Source organism: Marmota flaviventris, chromosome 9 (genome assembly GCF_047511675.1).
Source record: "Marmota flaviventris isolate mMarFla1 chromosome 9, mMarFla1.hap1, whole genome shotgun sequence".
NCBI classification, from domain to species: Eukaryota; Metazoa; Chordata; class Mammalia; order Rodentia; family Sciuridae; genus Marmota; species Marmota flaviventris.
Genome location: NC_092506.1, coordinates 23,090,814 through 23,111,626, shown reverse-complemented (window position 1 = coordinate 23,111,626; position 20,813 = coordinate 23,090,814). Strand labels below are relative to the sequence as shown.

Sequence of the window (20,813 nt, the reverse complement as noted above, 5' to 3'; positions counted from 1 at the left end):
AGATTTTGTGTTAGCCTTAAGACCCTTTGTAATTTGCCTTTTTCTAGTGCCTGTCACATTTTGCTCCTGGGCTTACAATAGCCACTATTAAAACAAAAAAATTTTAAAGGCATTGCCATTCCTTTACACATTGTATGTAATAGGAATACACAGACCCCAAATATTGACTCCCTGTGGACCTTGCGTATAGAGATTTAATAAACATTTATTGTGAATAGATGTTATTTACAAAACTGTCAAACATGCCCTTTTTTATAATCTTCAGAGAAGAGAGGTTCAAAAGGAGAGAAATTCAAGTTGACATTTGCCAAAGATAATTATCATAACATCTTAAAATTTAAGAACTTGAAGTTACCCCAATAAAAATATATGTCAGATTATAAATCTTCCTTTGCTAAGCCTTTATCTGGCAAAGGTCCATACCATTTGTTGTCACTTCAAAAAGAGAAACACAGCTGTCCCTTCCCTTCTAATAATTTTATCTTTATGTCTCCTCTAGCTGCTATAAACACTATAGCATGATGAACTAAAAACTTTAAGGGAATGAAAAGTACTTCCTCACAATTGAAAGTTGGCTAGACCCTTGCCTAGCACTATGGTACACACCTGTAATCTCAGCAGCCCAGGAGGTTGAGGCAGGAGAATCAAAGTTCAAAGCCAGCCTCAGCAATTTAGTGAGGCCCTAAGCAACTTAGTGAGACTCTGTCTCTAAATAAAATGTAAAGAAATATCTGGGGATGTGGCTCAGTATTTGAGTGCCCTGGGTTCAATCCCTGGACCAAAAAAAAGAATGAAAATTTGATATGAACATGATAAAATGCTGATTACATAGTAACTTTTTTTTTTTTTTTTTTTTTGGTATTAGGGATTGAACCCAGGCTGAGCCACATCCCCAGCCCTTTTATTTTATCTTGAGACAGGGTCTGGCTAAATTGCTTAGGGCCTTGCTAATTTGCTGAGGCTGGCCTCAAACTTGCTATCTTCGTGCCTCAGGCCCCAAAGTCTCTGGGATTACAGGCATGTGCCACCACACCTGGTAGCCTAGTAATTTTTTAACCTAAAACTGGAATTATTCTTTAAATATTTCTCTAAATCTTCATTTGTATTATTCTTTCATTCTTTTTGTCATTCTTTAAACATCAGATAAACGGAATGGTTAGGAATTTTGAAATGGAAATGACATACTTCCATATTCCTTTCTTCTCCCCTACTTACTTCCCCCATCCACCCACCCACGCCCCAAAACCTTGTTTTCAAATATCTACAGAACTGGAGAAGTAGCTCTATGGTAGAGTGTTTACCTGGTATACGTGAGGCCCAGGGCACTGCGGTGGAAGTGGAACGGAATGAATACACAAGCCTGTGTGCGTACACACATACACACAGTACCTATGGAATTATGTAGTAAATAGCTGTCTCTTGAGGTCTGGGCAATGTTGCAAAGTGAGTAGACTTTCTTTGACTTCCTTATATAAAGCTCTTTTATATCCTGGCTATGGGCTATATAATGTTTACATTTTCTCCTGTATTGCATTCCATTGGACCATGGGTCTCTTTATTCCTTTGGTGTTGGAATTAGGTTTTTTTTGTGTGTTATTTTGGCAACTAAATATGTTGTTGTGATATATTAATGGATATATCAATTAATAATAAAGATATGACCATTAATATATCTTTGTTTAAGAACGTATTAGGTTAGTTTCTTAAGAGTTTGTTTTGCTAAATTAAAGACTGCATTTTTATCATTTTGATATATGTTGTGAAACAATCCTCCAATCAAGAATAAATTTATAAGCCTTCTATCAGTATATGAGAATTCACTTCTTCTACATCTTCAACAACATAGTCTCTTGATCTGTTGATCCAGGAAACATGATTTGTAAGTAATAAATCTGAAGGTTATCTTAAATTTTCTTTGATTTATGACTTCTACAAATAGCCTTCAAAAATAGGTGCTTTTAATATTTTCATTTTATTGCTTCCAAACTGATTCAGTTATGGAATGTACTATCAAAACGAGATAGTCTCTTTTTTGTTATTACAGGCATGAAACATCTTTTAAGGAAATTACTTTATCATTCATTGCCAAATATTTCTTTTCTTGAATAATCCTTACATGACCTATCAAGCTAGAATATTTACCTCTGATTCATACTATTTCAAGTTCGAGTTCAAGGGACAACCTTTGCACATCTTATTCCCTTTGCTAAAATTTGCATGTGATCACTTTTTGTGGGGGGAGTGCTGATAATTGAACTCAGGGATTCGTTCATGCTAAACATGTGTTCTATCGCTAAGCTACATCCCCCAGCCCTACAAATGATCACTTTCAAAATACTGAGCAACTAACTTTAATTGTAATGATGATTGAATAATGATTTAGGTTGTATTAAAGGCAACTATTAATCTAGTCATTAGCAAAATGTGAATTTTATTTACTTATTTATTGCTTATTTACAGGTGGATTCACCGATGAACTTGAAGCATCCCCATGACTTAGTCATATTAATGAGACAAGAAACAACAGTTAACTACCTCAAAGAATTGGAGGTGAGGCAATTGCACATGTGATAAGCAGCTGAGACTTGTTGCATCTCACAGGAGCTATTACTGTATTCAAAGAAAAGCTAAAGGATATTGTTTTTTAAGCCTGATTTTCCTTCTGACTTTTGCAGGAATATACCACCTTTATATCACATTCATTTATTAATCATCTTGTATAAGTGGCATTTGAGCAATAGTAAGAACAATAGTGTGGATATATGCCTGATTCTTTTATCCCTTTTGTTCCTTCCAGTATTGGGGATTGAACCCAGAGGGACTTGACCCAGATGTAGGGGATATAGTTCAGTCCCCCTGGGTTCAATTTTTTTTTTTTTTTTTTAATAAGTTTGAGACATGGTCTCTCTAAGTTGCCGTGACCGTCCTTGAACTTGTGATTCTCCTGCCTCAGCCTCCTGAATCACTGAGATTATAGGCATGTGCCGGCCACTGTGCCCAGCTAACTCATTTATCCTTGAACATAATTTTTATGATGAAGTTTTTCCTTCAGATATGAAGAGGATATACTAATGATATCCTTTTTTTTTTTTTTTTTTTTTGGTACCAGGGATTATTGCCAGCTAGCTGGGCTGGTGGCCTGAGCTGGGTTCACAAGAGCTGGCTGCACCAATATTTTTAAAAAATAGAGAAATAAGCATGTAACACAGAAATACGTTCTGCTTGCAGGAATCAGGGATGGTTCTCGACCTTAAGGGTCCATTGGAAAAAGAGAGAGCTTGCACCTGTATTCTTTATTTTTCTAGGGTGAGCACCCAAAGGGAGGTTTAATGAAATGTTCTTTCCAGATAAGGCAAGGGGTCAGGTTTCAGGGGGTTAAGTCTAGCTTCCTGATGTCTTGCTGTCAGCAGATTGACTGACATCTTGGAAAGCTACACCCATCTCGGGTGCTGTGTGGAATCAAAGGCAGAGCAAGTGAAAAGGACACATTTGTGCACAGCCCAAACAGAGCAGCCCAGTTCACTTATGCATTCAAATGCTCACAGCTCACACACATAGCCCATGGCTGACTCTTGACAGGCAATTAAACTCATTTAACCACTGAGCCACATCCCCAGCCCTTTTTAGTATTTTATTTAGAGACAGAGTCTCACTGAGTTGCTTAGGGCCTTGCTAATTTGCTACGGCTGGGTTTGAACTGCCTGCCTCAGCCTCCGGAGCTGCTGGGATTACAGGTATATGCCACTGCACCTAGCTCTGATGATATTCTTACAAGAAGAGTTTGGGTGAAATATGAAAAGGGAAAAAAAGATTTTAATAATCTAAAAGGTTTAATTTTGTTCGTTCCCAGATAATAAAAACTACTCTTGCTGTGATGTGTTCTTAGGGTTATGGTGAAAAAGCCTTAATCACTGTGTACCCTGAAAGCTTAAAGCTTAATATATTCTATAAATTCTGATCTTTTTATTTAATAAACAAATCAAGCATGAGTTTTACCTTTCTCTTTGATTCCCATAAACTGATTTTGCTTCATAATACTTATTTGAAAAACTTTTTCCTATAAAAATCTCTGCTTTTTAAAAATTGCAGTATAAATTGAACCTAAATTTTAAGGAAACTATAAAGTGTAGAAAAAGTAAAACAAATTTCCAAATGAGAGTTAGAAAAACTATTAGGAATAAATAGTAAGAAGAATACAACCAGAGTAAATGAGGAATCACAGGATCATCATGATTTTAGAGGGAAGGAAACTGTTAGTCCTAAAGGCAGTGAACTGCTTGGGTTCACAAAGCAAGATATGACAGAACCAGAGACAAAGCTGTATCTCTTGACTGATGCTGGCTTATCTGTTAAACGAGGTCAATATTTTCATTCTAGTTACAGAAGTGTCCTGAGTTTCACTTACATGAATTTGGACTGGTTTATCTATCAACGTTTGTATTAGTACGACTAGTTAGAAATATATTTTTTTAAATTTATGTGAATGAAGAAGGAAGAACTTCTGGCTCATATTAACCAGCTCTATGTAGATAGTAGTATTTTAAGAACATTTGTAGAATAAGGGACTAGGGATATAGCTCACTGGTAGAGCACTTGCCTGGTGTGCATGAGGCCTTGGGTTTTATGCCCAGCACCACCAGAATATATATATTTATAGAATTAGAACACTTCAACACACCTCAAAATTCTTAAAATAGTCTTTCATCTTGACCTAGTAGATTTATTACGTATAAATATGAATAAGTTGATTTTTTTTTAATTCTAAGTATATTTCTAGGGCTTCATGCTTAGAAGCCTAATCTTATTTTTATTTAAACATAATGTCCAGAAAGATGTGATGGTTCAAAAAGTAGTTTTTATTTTGAAATACATAAACACCCTATATATGTTCATTGCTCTCTTATGGTAGGCATTATGATACATTAGAAATAGAAATTTTTAATTAGGATATTTGGTGGAAGGGATACCATTCACTAAGTTAGTAAAAATGCACAGGAAAAATGCTTAAAATACATCCAGGCTTTAAAATCAATATAAGCAATCTCCATGAAGCAAAAATGAATAAAAACACTAAATTGGAAATTTGGCTAACAGTACAGACAAGCCTACTGGACTCCAAGGCTGGGAGTAGGCTATGGTGTCAGGTACCTGAGCTCTGTGAAGTTGAAGAGGCCATATTGATGTAAGATGAAGGAACAGAACTATGTTCACTGCTTGGAGATGAGTTGAGCCATTCTGCTTATAGAAATAGTCTGGAAGAAGTCACAGAAAGACAAAAGCAAACTCTGATGGCTAAAAAATCATTCACAACTGTGAGATCTGATCCTAGATTTTGGAACTGGATGGAACCTGGAAACAGTTACAAAACTTCTAGACACTGAGGATAGTCATGGAGTAATTGGAAAGATGAGACAGATGGAAGGGATGAAAGAATACTCAAGGGTTTTTGACCTGAGTGATTGCAAGAATGAAGTTGACCTTAACTGAGAGATGTTGAGGGAGGTACAGGATTGGGGAGGAGTTTGGCTTTGATATGTTAAGTTCGAGAGATCTGTTAGTATCTAAGTATAGATACTGCTGGGAGTTGGTTCTTCAATTGTAGGCTCAAGGGGAAAGGACTGAGCTAAAGATATAAATCTGTTACTCACTGACAGATAAACCAGGAGACTACATAAAACAGATCATCCACAAAGTAATGCTGACTATGTGGACTTCTTAGATACCAAAAGACAGTGGAAGAATAGCCTCCAAGTTCTAAAAAAGTCAGTCACACTAGAGAAAAAGAATGATGAGCAGAAATAATATGGTCAAGATAAATTCAAAGAGACCAGCAATTACAATATATGTAAACAGATTAAACCCACTAATTAAAACTCAGATTGTCTGATTGGATTTCTTATTCTATCCAGCTATGTGGTATACATAATAGATATACTTAACACAAATCCAGCCTCAAAATGTCACAGCTGTTCTCATGAAGGAAAGTGGATTCTCAGGGAAGAACAACCAAACAGTGTAAGCCTTGATGATGTTCCTCCTGAGATATCACATACAACTTCTCTACTCAAATTCCATTGACCAAAGCAAATCAGATGGCCAAGCCTAAAGTCTGTGAGGTAGGGTGTCACACCTCTAGGAAAAGGGTAGAGTGGGAGGAATAATTGGAAACTGACCATAGGTTCTGTTCTTTTTAGTAACAGCCCAAAAAATTAATGACAAAAAATATTAATTAACAGTCCAAAAAATAAGGTCATGCTAAATGGTCATTCAGAGGCCTATCAGGGCCCTGTACCATGTGGCTCTGATCCATAAGCCAGGCCCCATGCTGACATTGCAGCATCTATCTGTTTTTTCCATTCTTAGTAGGTGGTGTGAAAACATAAAGAAACATGCACTGACTTAAAAAGTTCCTCCATGGAAAGGCCACATGGAACTGCTTACGTTACCTTGGCCAAAGCAAGTCGTAGAGCCAATCCTCTGTCCAGCAGAACAGTGATACATATGGAGAGTCATGATAGGCTGGGGATTTGACTCAGTGGAAGAATGCTTGCCTAGCATGTGCTGGATTTAATCCTTAGTACTACAAAAAGGGGCAGGATATTAGTGTATAGCAATACAGTCTATCACAATACATTCTCCACAATAATTATAACAAGATAATATTTCATGACAGAATAGCATAAATTTTAAAGTATGAAAAAAACAGATCTTGTTAAGATTGTAGGGATATGGGCATTATCATTCTATCTGCTGGTAGAATTCTAATTATTATAACCATTCTGAAGAGAATATTTGACTAAATAAAACAGAAAACATATATCCCATATAACCATGTATTTCTACCCCTGCTAAAACTTACACATGTGTACAAGGAAATGTTTATAAGAATATTGGAACATTTTTAATAGCAGTTTTTAAAAATTTTAAAGAAGTAGGGCTGGTGATGTGGTTCAAGCGGTAACGCGCTCGCCTGGCATGCGCGGGGCGCTGGGTTCGATCCTCAGCACCACATAAAAAAGATGTTGTGTCCACCAAAAAATGACAAATAAATATTTAAAAATTCTCTCTCTCTCCTCTCTCTCTCTCTCTCTCTCTCTCTCTCTCTCTCTCTCTTTAAAAAAAAAAAATTAAAGAAGCAACCAAAATGTTTTCAGGAAATGAATAAATACATTTTAATACATCTATTAAAATGAAAAATTTAGAGCTATAATCACTGATGTAGATAAATCTACAACCTTTTTAAAAGGTTGTAGAGTAGTACATACAATATGATACCATTTATATAAAAATTTTTAAATTATTGGTTTTACATATGTATGTAATGAAAATAATGTTTTAAGGGAATAAGTGTAAAATGGTAATCTTTTATAAAATAAATATAGAAATGACACGTAAAATAAATTCAGGCTAGTGCTAACCTTGGGAAGGGAGAGAGGGATTTAAAAGAGGATTTTTAATTCTTTTTTTTTTTCCATTTAAAAACAATCTGAAGCAAGTAAAGTAAAATGTTAATGTATGCTAGATATGGGTGGTAAAAACATACATGTTTATTCTGCTCTCTATGTTTGGAAAAAAATATATATTATATGTGTCAGGGATTCACCTGGAGCACCCAGGTAGCAGCAGTAGCCTTCTCTATATCTTGAAGGACTTTAACATCATGATGGGTTTAGACAATTCAAAGAAGTTTTAGCTGAGTATTTAGGTTGAATAAGTTATGCTTTAAAGCTTCAAATTTGATGATTCTTATGTCTACTACACTGTTAGATTGCTGAAATATATCCTCCTGTAACTTCTCAAATTGTACTACATTGATATTTATTGAGTCTAACTCTGTTCTAACATATAACCGTTTTAAATAAAATATGGTTTTAATTTTTTAAAAAAAGGTTTTAATTTCAGAGCTACTCTATACCAGGGAAGCTCAGTTGGCAGATATAGGTAGTCAGACTTTTTTCTTTATAAGTAGTCAGAAATCATATTATAAAGACACTTGTGTCTCAGTATTATAAATATCATGTTCTGTTACTTTCTGTATGAGGACACTTTTTTAGAGATGCTTTTGTGAACTAAGTTAACTCAGGCAGTTTTCAAATCCTCTTCCTTCTTAGAGGATTCTCTAACTTCAAACTCATGAAATTCTCCTTTCTTTTCAATGGTGTTTAGACTGGAATATCAGAAAAAAATCTATTCTGTTTTACTTCCTTCCCAACAGAAACAATTAGTTGCTCAAAAAATTCACATAGAAGAGAATGAGGACAGAGACACAGGACTAGAACAGAGACATAATAAAGAAGATCCAGACTGCATCAAAGCCAAGGTGCCCTTAGGGGACCTGGATCTGTATGATGGCACATACATAACTCTGGAGAGCAAAGACATCAGGTAAAGAGATTTTCTTTCCAAAAATAAAATTGTTTATTCCTAAGAGACTTTTCTCAAATCAGTAAGAAATTGTTTTTGTAATGAGATTCGGTTTCAATAACAGATGACTTTATTAAAATTAAAAAATTAAAAATACATACTATGTGTACAATTCTTATAAATCAATTAAAAAATATTTAATACTAAAGTAGAAAATTGAATATAGTTTAAAGAAGCAAATGGCCGGGCTGGGGATGTGGCTCAAGCAGTAGCGCGCTCGCCTGGCATGCGTGCAGCCTGGGTTCAATCCTCAGCACCACAAACAAACAAAGATGTTGTGTCCGCCGAGAACTAAAAAATAAATATTTAAAAAAATTCTCTCTCTCTCTCTCTTAAAAAAAAAAAAAAAAAGAAGAAGCAAATGGCCAATACATTTGGGGAAAAATGTTTCTTAGAAAAGATCAAACAATACAAATTAAAACATTTAGATAGATTTCATACCACATTAAAAATTATTAAATGGTAAAAATGTAGAAAAACTGTCAATGAAATTGTAAAGTAATTTAACACCCCTAGAAAGTGTTTAGCCCTATTATTTTTTTAAATGTCAGGATCTTAACATTTCTATAACCTACATAGTTTTTTCTAATTCCTGACCCTTTAATTTGAACTACCAAAATATTCAGCTCCTCATTCTGCTACGTGAAAAAGTACGAGTATTGATCAACATTGGTTTTAAGGTTGAGATGCCATGAGAACTTGGGAGAAATTTGACATTTCTTAAAAGTATTGTTTATTACAGCTTCCATTCACTTATTGCTTCTTGCTTTAGCCCTGAAGATTATATAGATACAGAATCTCCTGTCCCTCCAGACCCTGAGCAACCTGATTGCACTAAAATTCTAGAACTTCCCTATAGTATACATGCTTTTCAGCACTTGCGAGTAAGTAAACAACTTTTGGATTTTTTTTTGCATTTTTTTCTTTCTTTTGGCCTCTTGCTTAGAAAGACTATTTTTCTCCTCCCCAAAAGCTTTATAATTCTGCAAATATCTCTCGTTTCTTAAAATTTCTTCAAAATAAATGCTACAAGATATTGAATTACATGTGAACTTTTATGTCATACACTCTTTCACTGTGTTTCCCCCCCTCCCTGATTTTTTTTTTCTTTTCTGTAGGGTGTACAAGAGAGAATTAATCTTTCCGCACCTCTGTTACCTAAAGAAGATCCGGTCTTTACATATCTGTCTAAACGATTAGGACGGAGTATAGATGACATTGGCCACCTCATTCATGAAGGCTTACAGAAGGTAAGTAATAGTGACTCAAGAGTCAGGAGATTCTGACAATAGAAGAAATTTTCCTCTCAGAAAATAGCTGTCTGGGTTGGGGATGTGGCTCAAGCGGTAGCGCGCTCGCCTGGCATGCGTGCGGCCCGGGTTTGATCCTCAGCACCACATACCAACAAAGATGTTGTGTCCGCCGAGAATTGAAAAATAAATATTAAAAAAAATTCTTAAAAAAAAAAAGAAAAGAAAATAGCTGTCTTCTTGGATTGTCTAGAGGATGATTTTAAATTATGATTATATTGCTATAAACCATATATTTCAACAATAGGATAGATTGATTAGTTTTCCTTACCAGAAAGAGATACTAAAAAGTTTTATTTAAAAAAAAGACTTTTATTTTTTAAAAAGTCTCATTTATTTAATTCATGAAAAAGCAAATTTTAATCTAATATAATTAATAGGCTAGCTTATTTATATTGAGTGTAGAAAAAAAATAACATTGTTATATCTACACACAGTATATAGATTATTACTGTTCTCTGACACAGAAAATGAATCATGACCAGCAATAAAATTTTCTGTAATTTTCTTTTAAGGGAACATCTACTTTTAAAAAAATGAAATAGGGAATTATGTAACAGGACCCAGGAATTTAAATGTACCATTCAGGATAACATGTGGGAATTTAGATAGCAGTTTTTGCTCTTCTCTATGCCAAAGGAATATCATAAAATGCAGGTTAGTTTCTAAGCAGTATTAATTATAATGATATTAAATAAAATATATAATTGTAACATTTATATACAGCTTATTTAAATACACAGCACTGTGTATCAAGAAAAAGAGTGCATTTTTAATAGTGTGATTGTGGGGAATTGAAGGGTAATTGCATTTTTAAGGCTTTTTGTATACATGTCAGCTAGTCCCCCAGAAATGCTATAGTAATTTAACATTTCTATTGTTAACAGTGCTATGGAGTTAATATATAGAGTAACCAACAGTGAGTCCTGGCATTCTCTTTAATCTTTGCCAGCTTGTAAAAAGAAACTTTTACATGTCTTTCTCTTGTTGAAGTTATGTAGTTTACATACTTATTAGCAATTTCATATTTTTTCTTTATCTGTTTATATTTTTCTTTTATGTTTTATTTTAGATTTTTTGGGAGCTCTTTGTATATTAAAGGTATTAAACTTTGTTGTCATATGTATTGCAAATGTTTTTCACAGTTTATCTTAAATTTTGCTGATTTTTTTTCCACAGAAGAATCTTAAAACTTTCTTTACTTATAAACTTACACTGAGCTTTTGATATGATCCAGTTTATTTTTAATATGTTTTTTTTTTTTGTTTGTAGATGGACACAATACTTTTACTTTATTCATTTCTATGTGGTGGTGTTGAGGATCAAACCCAGTGCTTCACATGAGCAAGTCAAGCGCTCTACCACTGAGCTGCGACCCAGCCCCATGATCCAGTTTTTGACATGATAATGTTTTGACCTTTTTGTGGCTAAAATTCAGAATGTGTTTGAGGATGAAAAATCCCAGCCACAAAAGGAAAAGCCTATCTGAACTTCAGTTTAACTTGACTAACTAATATATTTAATCATAGACAAAAGATTTAATTTTTAACAGCTTGAAGGTTTGAATTGGATTCTAAACACACATAAGAAAGTAAAAAAAGAGAATTCATCTTCATGAAAGCATAAGCCTATTTGCTGTAGTTAGTACTTCCACTCAGATATTACATCAATATAAAACTTTGTCACATGTTAATTTTAGACATTTCATGTTAAAGCAATTTCCAAGTTGCTTAGAAATTTCTGAACAAGTGAATTTCTAAACTCCTGAAGTAGGGCCAGACAAGTTGTGGCCACTCAGTGGGTTTTCCAGTGCTATTTCTCCTCTAGGATGATGGCCTGGTGTTGGATGATCTCTATATGAAGATCACACTTCTGTGCACTTGCAAGCTGATGATTAGAAGGCCCTTTGGACAGGAGTAGTTTTTTTTGTACCTGTCCTCTGCTTTGTTGTTGTTATAACTAGTCTTGCTCTTCATCTTGAATTTCAGAAGAACCAAAGTGTCAGTCGTGCTCATTCTGAACATTTATAATTCAAGAAACTGTCTTGAGTTTTATGTGATTGTAGTTTTTATTTGTTATCTCTAGAATTCTTCCTCGTGGGTACTCTATAACATGGCTTCATTTTACTGGAGAATAAAAAATGAACCATATCAGGTAGTGGAATGTGCCATGCGAGCACTTCACTTCTCTTCCAGGTAAGAGTGCTTTTTTTCTGGACTTCCTGATTCTCCACATTAATCAGGACTGTTAAAGAAGTAATACATAAGATAACAAGAAGCAGCATCATATTATACTATGCCCACTTGTTCCTTGTTCAAAGAAATTAGACTCAACATAAAAAATCACAGATGTCAAAAAGTTCAAAGTGATAATTATGTAATATACTTTTCATGTCCATTAAGGAAAAAAATATATATAATGTAGAAGTCCAGTGGTTCATTTGAGACATGAATGCAAGGACTGTGACTAGAGGAATTTTAATAACTTTAACTTTTCTTAAAGCAAATATAAGCCCTGAAGATGCTTTAAAATCATAAAATGTCTGTCACCTCTTATTTTGGGGGCCTAATTTGTAGCTGTTAGATTAAGTAAGCAAACCATCAAAAATTTTTAAATGAAGCATTATGATTATTTTCTCCACGTATTAGCATGCTTAAAGTGATATTTGGAGCCTGTGACTTCAAGTATCATTTTTCCTTGTCAAATAGTAATGCATAATCATGGAACACATGTTTCTTTCCTAACATCTAGTAACGTTTCTTCTCTTTTAGACAAAATAAAGACATTGCCCTGGTCAATTTGGCAAACGTTCTGCACAGAGCACACTTCTCTGCTGATGCTGCTGTTGTGGTCCATGCAGCTCTGGACGACAGTGACTTCTTCACCAGCTATTACACGTTGGGGAATATATATGCAGTAAATACTACTTTTGTTTCATGTGCCATACCTTTTGCTTTTTTTTTTTTCCCCTCTCATAGTAGAATTTTTTTTCCCCTTCCACTTTCAGTCTAAACAATGGAAATGAAGACATTAGGGGGAAGGAAAAATCTTAATGCTGTATCAAGTACTAGCTTCTTGAAGGAAAAGAAATATAATTAAATTGATTAGAATTTTAAATTGTGCAGGCTGCACCTTTTACAGATAGCAATACCTTCCAACTACAGTATATACCTTCATACTGTGGGGATTTGATCATTGATCAAAACAATGTTCAATGTCGAGTGAGATGTAGGTTTGATTTCATAAACAATTAGGACATTTGAACAGGTACAACCAGGCCATGGCTAACATTTCTTCCCCCTGTGTGTGTATACATGTGTATGTTTTTATTTTTGTCTCTTCAGATGCTTGGAGAATATAACCACTCAGTGCTGTGTTATGACCATGCTTTGCAGGCCAAACCTGGGTTTGAGCAAGCTATAAAGAGGAAGCATGCTGTTCTATGTCAGCAAAAACTTGAACAGAAATTGGAGGCTCAACATAGGTAATTGGGAGAAAAAATTTTACTGAAGTACTAGCACCATAGACCCTTAGATTAGATTGTGTGGGGTAATATCACTATTAACTTGGTCATGAGAATTAAAAAATTACCTCTTCACTGAAAGTCTGCCCCTTTACTCCAAATCCAGTGATTTTACATAATTGATTCCAGAAACTAGAGAATGTTTTCAGTGAAGCTGTCATATAAATCTTTATAGTTTTGACCATGGTAGGATTACTGTTATGAACCTAGATGGGAGTGGGGAAGTTGGGGGATAGTCAGTAATGTCATTGTTATTTTTATGGAGTATACAATGTCAGTAAAATCACTTGTATGTGCAATATTTGATCTTTCTCCCCTTTGGCTCCAAGGGTTGGACTGTTGTTATGTTAGTTGAGAAACATTATTTGGCCCACATTTTAATAAGATTTGTGAGTTAAGTCATACAGCAATGGAATTGTTTTGTATTTGGTCTTTTCAGTATACTTATTAAAATATATGTTTGATTCCATAAATAACAAGATCAGTTGAGAAGCTTCACATAACCCAGAAGTGAATTGTTTATTTCTCAGATATATTAACCTTATGGCCTTTGAGTCTTACTTTGGTTATTAGAGAATTAAATGGAGACTTAGAACTTTTGTATTTGCTTATTTTCCAGTCTACTTAAAACATAATGTAGTGAAAAGGGAAGAATGATAGCTTGCTTATTTGTAACAGACTTCCATTACACCTGTTCAGAACTTGCCCTGGCTGTTTCTGCCAGTAATATGCTCTTAATTATTGTATTGACTCTCTTCCACAATCTTTAGAGCTCCTAAAATCTCCATATGTTGCAGTGTGATAGGTAATAATAAGGTTTGGGTGACTAAATGTTACCAGGCAGTTAACTTAGTGAAATCAGGTAGTGAAGAATATTTCTAAGCAAAGTTTTCTTTGCCCGCCCCCCCCCCCCCAATAAACTCTGTGAACCAAGGAGCTAGAGTGTGAGAGCAGGATAGTATGGCCCTGAATCTTACCTGACTTTAGGCAGAATGAAAAGAAAAAGGGAAGAGGAGAAGAGGACTCTGGAAAAGGCTTTGAATGTCAGTGGAACCAATGAAAATTTTGTGGAGGGAAATATAGTTATTAAATATGTAAAAAGATGTATGTCATATTATATATGTGTAGTATATTTTGATTTGTTTTATGGTGTTTAAATTTTATCTTTTTTGAACCATATACATTATTTAAATTATTTAGTTATTTTGTGGTGCTGGGAATCAAATCCAGGGCCTTGCACTTGCCAGGCAAGCATTATACCAATGAGCTGCATCCCCAGGCCTAAATTTTAGCCAGTGTATAAAAATTGTACATATTTATGGGTATGCGGTCCCCAAGTTCTAATATGAGAATAACATTTATTTAGCCCTGTGAAGTTTTAATACATGTATGCATTCTGTAATGTTTTTAAATCAACATAAATATCTATATCTCTGCTGTAAAGACACAGTAAACATTTATGGAGATAATTGTTTCTTAGCTTAGACAGCTGGGTGGATGGCAGTGCTACTTTGCTACAGAAAAAGAGAACATCAGAGGAAGATGCAGGTTTTAGAGAAAGTTTGGTTTGGGAAGGATCTGCAGTGGGCTCACACCAGCTGTTCTCTAGCCTGGTCTCCCTGAGGATCTGTGTCCTTGGCCAGGCACCATGAACAAGACAGTGTGATTTTCTTTTATTGTATGGTGCTGGCGATCAAACTCCGGGCCTCATGCATGCTAGACAAGCAATCTTCCACTAATCCACATCCCCAGCCCATGTAATGCGTTCTTTATGGCATCTTCAAAGTCCAGCAAACCATTCAATGTTATGGTGGCTGTATTTAAGGGAAAAATATTGCACTCATGTTTTTGTCCCAAAGTTCTAATAAAAGAATAGCATTTATTTTGCCCTGTTATTCTTGAAATTGTGGTACAGGTTTAACATTAAATGCAAGGAAAAAACTAGTAATTATTGCTGAGAACCAGAAAATATATGCATTTAAGTAAGTTTTTGAAATTTATTATTTTTTAAATTTTTTAAAAATGATATTAAATGTTATTAAAAAATGTTAAGATCCCTCCAGCGAACACTTAATGAGTTAAAAGAGTATCAGAAACAGCATGACCACTACTTGAGACAGCAGGAAATCCTAGAAAAACACAAGCTGATTCAAGAAGAGCAAATCTTAAGAAATATCATCCATGAGACTCAGATGGCAAAAGAGGCACAGTTAGGTAAGTAGAAGGCAGGTTGGGCAATTCTTTTTTTTTTTTTTTTTTTAAATTGAACCCAGGGACACTTAACCACTGAGCCACATCCCTAGTCTTTTTTTGAATTTTATTTGCAGACAGGGTCTCTCTGAGTTGCTAAGGCTGGCTTTCACCTCAAGATCCTCCTGCTTCAGCTTCCCAAACTGCTGTGATTATAGGTGTGCAGCACTATGCCCAGCCAGGAAATTCATTTCTAGAAGACTACATTGTAGTTTCTCTGCAGCCTTAAAACAGTGTAGAGCTGACTTTCCTAGATCTCCTCTGTGGCTAATACTGGCAGGAAGGCTAACTTTTTTTTTTTCCCTATTGCTCCCTTAAAAACAAACATTATTTTAGAAATAAGATTTTAGACTAGAATTTGTTTCAGGCAGGATTTTGTTCCCCCTCATTTTGAGACAGGGTCTCACTGAATTGCTCAGGGCTTCACTAATTGTTGAGGCTGCCCTCAAACTTGTGATTGTCTGCCTCAGTCTCCCAGCTTGGATTACAGGTATGCACCACCACACCTAGCTTCAGGCAGGATTTCTTAACCTGGGTGAATGGATTAGATTGAGTGGGGTCTGAAATCATCTCCAAAATCACATGTAGAATTGTTTATGTGTATAATTGGGGGAGAAGATGGTATATAGATTTTATTAAACTCTCTTAAAGACTTTTTAATCCAAAAAAAAATATCTTCTAGGAGAACTTGGGTTGGTGGGAGATCACTGATTTCTTTATATCCAAAATGTTTTTGTCTTATTAAATCCCAAGGGAGTAGATCTGACAACTGGACACCAGAGAATAAATTAATAGAATACCTTAAATTCCATCCTCCTACCTTGATTAATGCATTGGTCTGGAAAGTTCTTAACCTTTGAACCTTAGCTGTGACCACTTTTAGAACATTTTACAACCCACCTAACAGGTTTTCTCTGCTATTTTGAGTGTAAAGAATATGATAGTCTTTAAGATTATTTACTGCTCAGTATATACTCAAAGGCAACCAGTGCTTTTATATATAAATTTGAAACTAAATCAGGAGGTATATAAGCTAAATTCTCTCCAGAGAGATGGCCAAAGTTTCTTGAAACTATGTAATCAATGGATTTTACAATTATATTTTCTGGAAATTATTTTTTATATCAGTTATGATATAGAGGAACCCCCTTATTTTATATGTGGAGAAACTGGGACTTCTGTAGAATGCATTAATGAACTGTTAATGAATATTTCTCTATATAAGTACTCCAAGAAAGTAAGTACTCTAGTAGGTTCTGAGGAACACAGAGTTGAAACTAAATGACTTGGACCAAGACAAAGATGTTGGCATTGCTGACCATGCTCGTCATTTATGTAACTTCTCTCTTATTCCAGGAAATCATCAGATATGCCGTCTAGTCAACCAGCAGCACAGTTTACATTGCCAGTGGGACCAACCCGTACGCTACCATCGAGGAGATATCTTTGAAAATGTGGACTATGTTCAGGTCTTTTTCTTGGTCTCTTCTAATTCTTACTAACTTTTGCATATCTAAAATAATACTATTTTCCTCCCTTGGTTTCTTGTACATGTGATCCCTAAAATTTGTGCTTGTCATTTAAATCTTTAAGGTTTTGAGTGTCTCTGTGTTTATGAAGTCAGATTTTGTTCTTAGTACTCAGTTACTCCATGGATGACATTCTGTTTCCCAAAATACAGTCTGTATGTATGTATGTGTAGGTATTTTATTCTTTTCTCCTTTACATGGGACCTAGAATTGGGTAGGTATACGATTTAACTTGAAGCTTTTGTCTCCCCTCTTAACCTTAAGAGTAAGACATACTTAAGAGTAAGACCATACCCTTTACCAAAATCATCAGTCCAGTTAGGTTGCCTAAACCAAAAACATCAACAGAACAGTCATTATCAATAGAAGGATTTATTCAGTACCATGGCTAAGTATGTGCTTTCTCTCATCTTTATGTCTCTGTGTACACACACACACACAAATACACATACATGTGCATAAACACACATATACACACCATCCTAGTCTGTCTAATTAAGAAGAAATAATACATAGATGTAATGGTACTAAATAGTATGTAACTGTTGCTGTGTGACATAGGAAGTAAGTATATCCAGAATGCCAGGTACCATTAAAAAAGAATATTGGAAATAAAACAACACTTTAATCCTAGATACAATGCATCATGTCCTAATCATAGATTAGAAATTTCCAGAGATAAGCAGTTAAAATAAGTCAGGAAAGCAAATCACAAAAAAAAAGCCCTTTAATCTTAAAAAATTCATATAACATTATAAAGAGTAAGAAGCAAAAATTAATTGGGCATTTAAGTGGAAAATATTAACATAAACCAAAAGCTTCATAAGAGTTTTATAAACCAATTCCTAGCAATATCCCATGTTTGGTTTTCAAGAAAAGGATTAAGAAAAGCTAGATTCATACTCTCTGGGATTCTATCTAGCTCCCTGTCTTAAATCCAGGCATTTAAAAGGAATATTTATAATGAAATTGATTGAAACCCAGTGTAACTTTTGGATATCTTGATGTTCTTAAGAGTGCATTGCATCAGTGTAGCTTCCAACATTCTATTTTCATATAATCATATCACTACTATATAATAGAAGAATTTATTTCTAAAATAAAGACCAAGGACTTCAAATTTGTCATTTTCTTTCTTTTTTCTCACATTTTTCCTATCCCGTTCCATCCCCAGTCCTATTCTTTGTATCAGAGTTTCAGAAATATATAAGAACTACAGAATCTTACATCATACATTGTTTTACCTTGGTTTGGAGGAAGATTATGTATGTTTATGTTCTTTCATTTCCTAACTTCCTCTTCTACCTGTAAGGTTGGTTTTTGGAATTGATTAATAATAATCTTTAATCTCTGACAGCTATATTAAACATTTAGGAATGCTTTCTAAAGCTTCCTTGCTTCTATCCATAGCACCGTAATTTTATAGAGTAGTAATCATTTTAGTCTCTGCAGGGGACAGGAATAATGAACCAGATTTCTAAATTAGTTGATCATTAATTTTAAAAGACTAAAGCATAAAAAGGAAGCAAAGGGAGGGACAGGAAAACAATCATACTATCTTTCTGATATTTCAACAGCACAGCTGATTGAAAGTTGTTAATTGCATTATCCTTGAGAGAATACTATTGGGGTAGTTCTTACAATTAAAAGATCTGATTGCTTTACTGCTGACCTACTTTCTGATGTCCTAGTTGTGAATATCTACTAGATTCCTCAGTATGAGTTAAATCTTGGTCATAATTCTCTTTCCACTCACAATTGGATTGACTTTCTTTTCATTTTCTAGTTTGGTGAGGATTCATCAACCTCTAGTATGATGTCTGTGAACTTTGATGTTCCGGCAAATCAGAGTGATATCAGAGATTTGGTCAAGTCTTCTCCTGTAGCCCATTCTATTCTATGGATCTGGGGTCGGGACTCGGATGCCTATAGGGTAAGTTAGTAGAGGATAATAACAGGTTTTCTCCTACAGACAGTAGTGGCCCTCAACCTCAGTGATTAATATGATCCATATCACTATTTGGATTAGTGCAGCAAGCATTTATTAAACTTCTATGAGTTTATAGAAGTTTAATGGAAGGCAATCTGCTAGGTAGTAGGTAAGGAAGATACAGGCTCAGCCTCAAGGTCTTCCCAATAAAGTTGTTATAAACTTCATATATTTAATCAGCATTCTTTTGTTGAATTCCCAGCTGTATGCCAGGCTAGTACTAGGAACATAGTAGACAAGCTCCTTGTCTTATATTCTACTGAGAAATACATGTAATAAACAATTTGATAATTGGGGTTGTGGCTCAGTGGTAGAGCACTCACCTAGCACATGCGAGGCCCTGGGTTCAATCCTCAGCACCACATAAAAATAAATAAAGGATAAAAAAAAATATGTATTTATTTGTAAGCTAGCTATGAATAGTTGTATGTCAGTTGATTGCAATACCAACATATAAGGATGGAGACCATGTTGTTTTTATTCACTATTAAATTTTCAGAATTTAATTGAGTATTATAACAGTACAATAAATTTGGTTTAATTATATATATTACAAACTTCTCAAAGCTTGTTAGCTTCAGGATATAAGTTTTGTAGGATTCTGGTATAATTGTTTATATTTAGAAAAATGAACATATTTAACAAATCAAAAAAGAATTATTAAAGTTTGGCATTGGCAAAGAAAAATAGCTTTCTAAGCCAATTTTATAGGCATATGTATGTTTTCAGGTACTGTACCTCATATTGACTTAAAAAGAAAACTTGCCTATTATTTCAGGAAGTCCATAGATAGGACAAACTTCAGGTTTGGTTGACTCCGTGGCCCAGTGATGTCACCAGTGGCTCATTCCTTTCCATTCTTTCATTCTTCAATATACAGTATTGTTTTCATCCCAAAACTTATTTTCCTCATGGTCATAAGATGACAGCCAACAGCAACTGGAACCACACGCTTTTTTGTTTACACGTAACGTAAAAAACTAAGACTTGTTTTTCTTTCCCAGAGACCCCAAGCAAACTTCTCCTGTGACCTATTGGCTCAACTGGTTTAGGCCTGCCCAACCCTGAACCAGTGTGTGGTGAAGTAGGTGGAATGACTGGTTTAGACTAATAAACCACAGTAGAAGGAACATTATAGAATCTACCACTGTATAGATGTCTTAACATATTACATTTCTGTTCAGTTATCCTATTATACCTAAATTCCTCTAATAGTTCACTTTGTATGTTGAAATATTGACTCCAAAGAAATTTATGAGAAGCTTTGTTTATTTCTTAGGACAAGCAGCATATCCTGTGGCCCAAAAGAGCAGATTGTACAGAAAGCTACCCTAGAGTCCCTGTTGGTGGGGAATTGCCAACATATTTTCTGCCTCCAGAGAACAAAGGACTCAGGCAAGTGCTGATGGATTTGGCAAAGCACCTGATTCTGCATGATTGTCATCCGGCGGTTCTTTGAGAGCACCGGCCTTGGACTTGAAAGGTTAAGTCTTTATCTTGAACTCACCCAAACTTTGAAAATGTGAATCTTGTTCCTTTTTCTTGTGCCAGGATCCACGAACTCAACAGTGATGATTATTCTTCAGAAGAAGAGGCCCAAACCCCTGACTGTTCCATAACTGACTTCAGAAAAAGCCACACTCTGTCCTACTTAGTCAAAGAATTAGAGGTCCGCATGGATCTGAAAGCCAAAATACCAGATGACCATGCACGAAAAGTAAGGCTCACTTAGGCTGGTGTTTATTGCCATCCATTCTGGGTAACTTCAGAAGCCTCTTAGATGGAAC

At 34.9% G+C, this 20,813-nt stretch overlaps 1 protein-coding gene across 5 annotated transcripts in view; it reads left to right on the top strand.

Moving 5' to 3' along the window:
* Positions 1-20,813, top strand: part of Ttc17 (tetratricopeptide repeat domain 17) — a 108,079-nt gene that overhangs the window by 13,225 nt on the left and 74,041 nt on the right. For 4 of the 5 annotated variants that reach the window (XM_071616296.1, XM_027936442.3, XM_071616294.1 and 1 more), the window contains exons 2-13: positions 2,461-2,550; positions 8,216-8,385; positions 9,197-9,308; positions 9,543-9,674; positions 11,820-11,929; positions 12,506-12,650; positions 13,079-13,218; positions 15,311-15,471; positions 16,864-16,976; positions 18,823-18,969; positions 20,306-20,421; positions 20,578-20,743. In XM_071616296.1, coding sequence (XP_071472397.1) covers positions 2,461-2,550; positions 8,216-8,385; positions 9,197-9,308; positions 9,543-9,674; positions 11,820-11,929; positions 12,506-12,650; positions 13,079-13,218; positions 15,311-15,471; positions 16,864-16,976; positions 18,823-18,969; positions 20,306-20,421; positions 20,578-20,743 — 1,602 coding nt within the window. Of the gene's footprint in view, positions 1-1,861; positions 1,880-2,460; positions 2,551-8,215; positions 8,386-9,196; positions 9,309-9,542; positions 9,675-11,819; positions 11,930-12,505; positions 12,651-13,078; positions 13,219-15,310; positions 15,472-16,863; positions 16,977-18,822; positions 18,970-20,305; positions 20,422-20,577; positions 20,744-20,813 lie in introns of those variants that run through there. The other variant, XM_071616295.1, reaches the window with a different exon arrangement.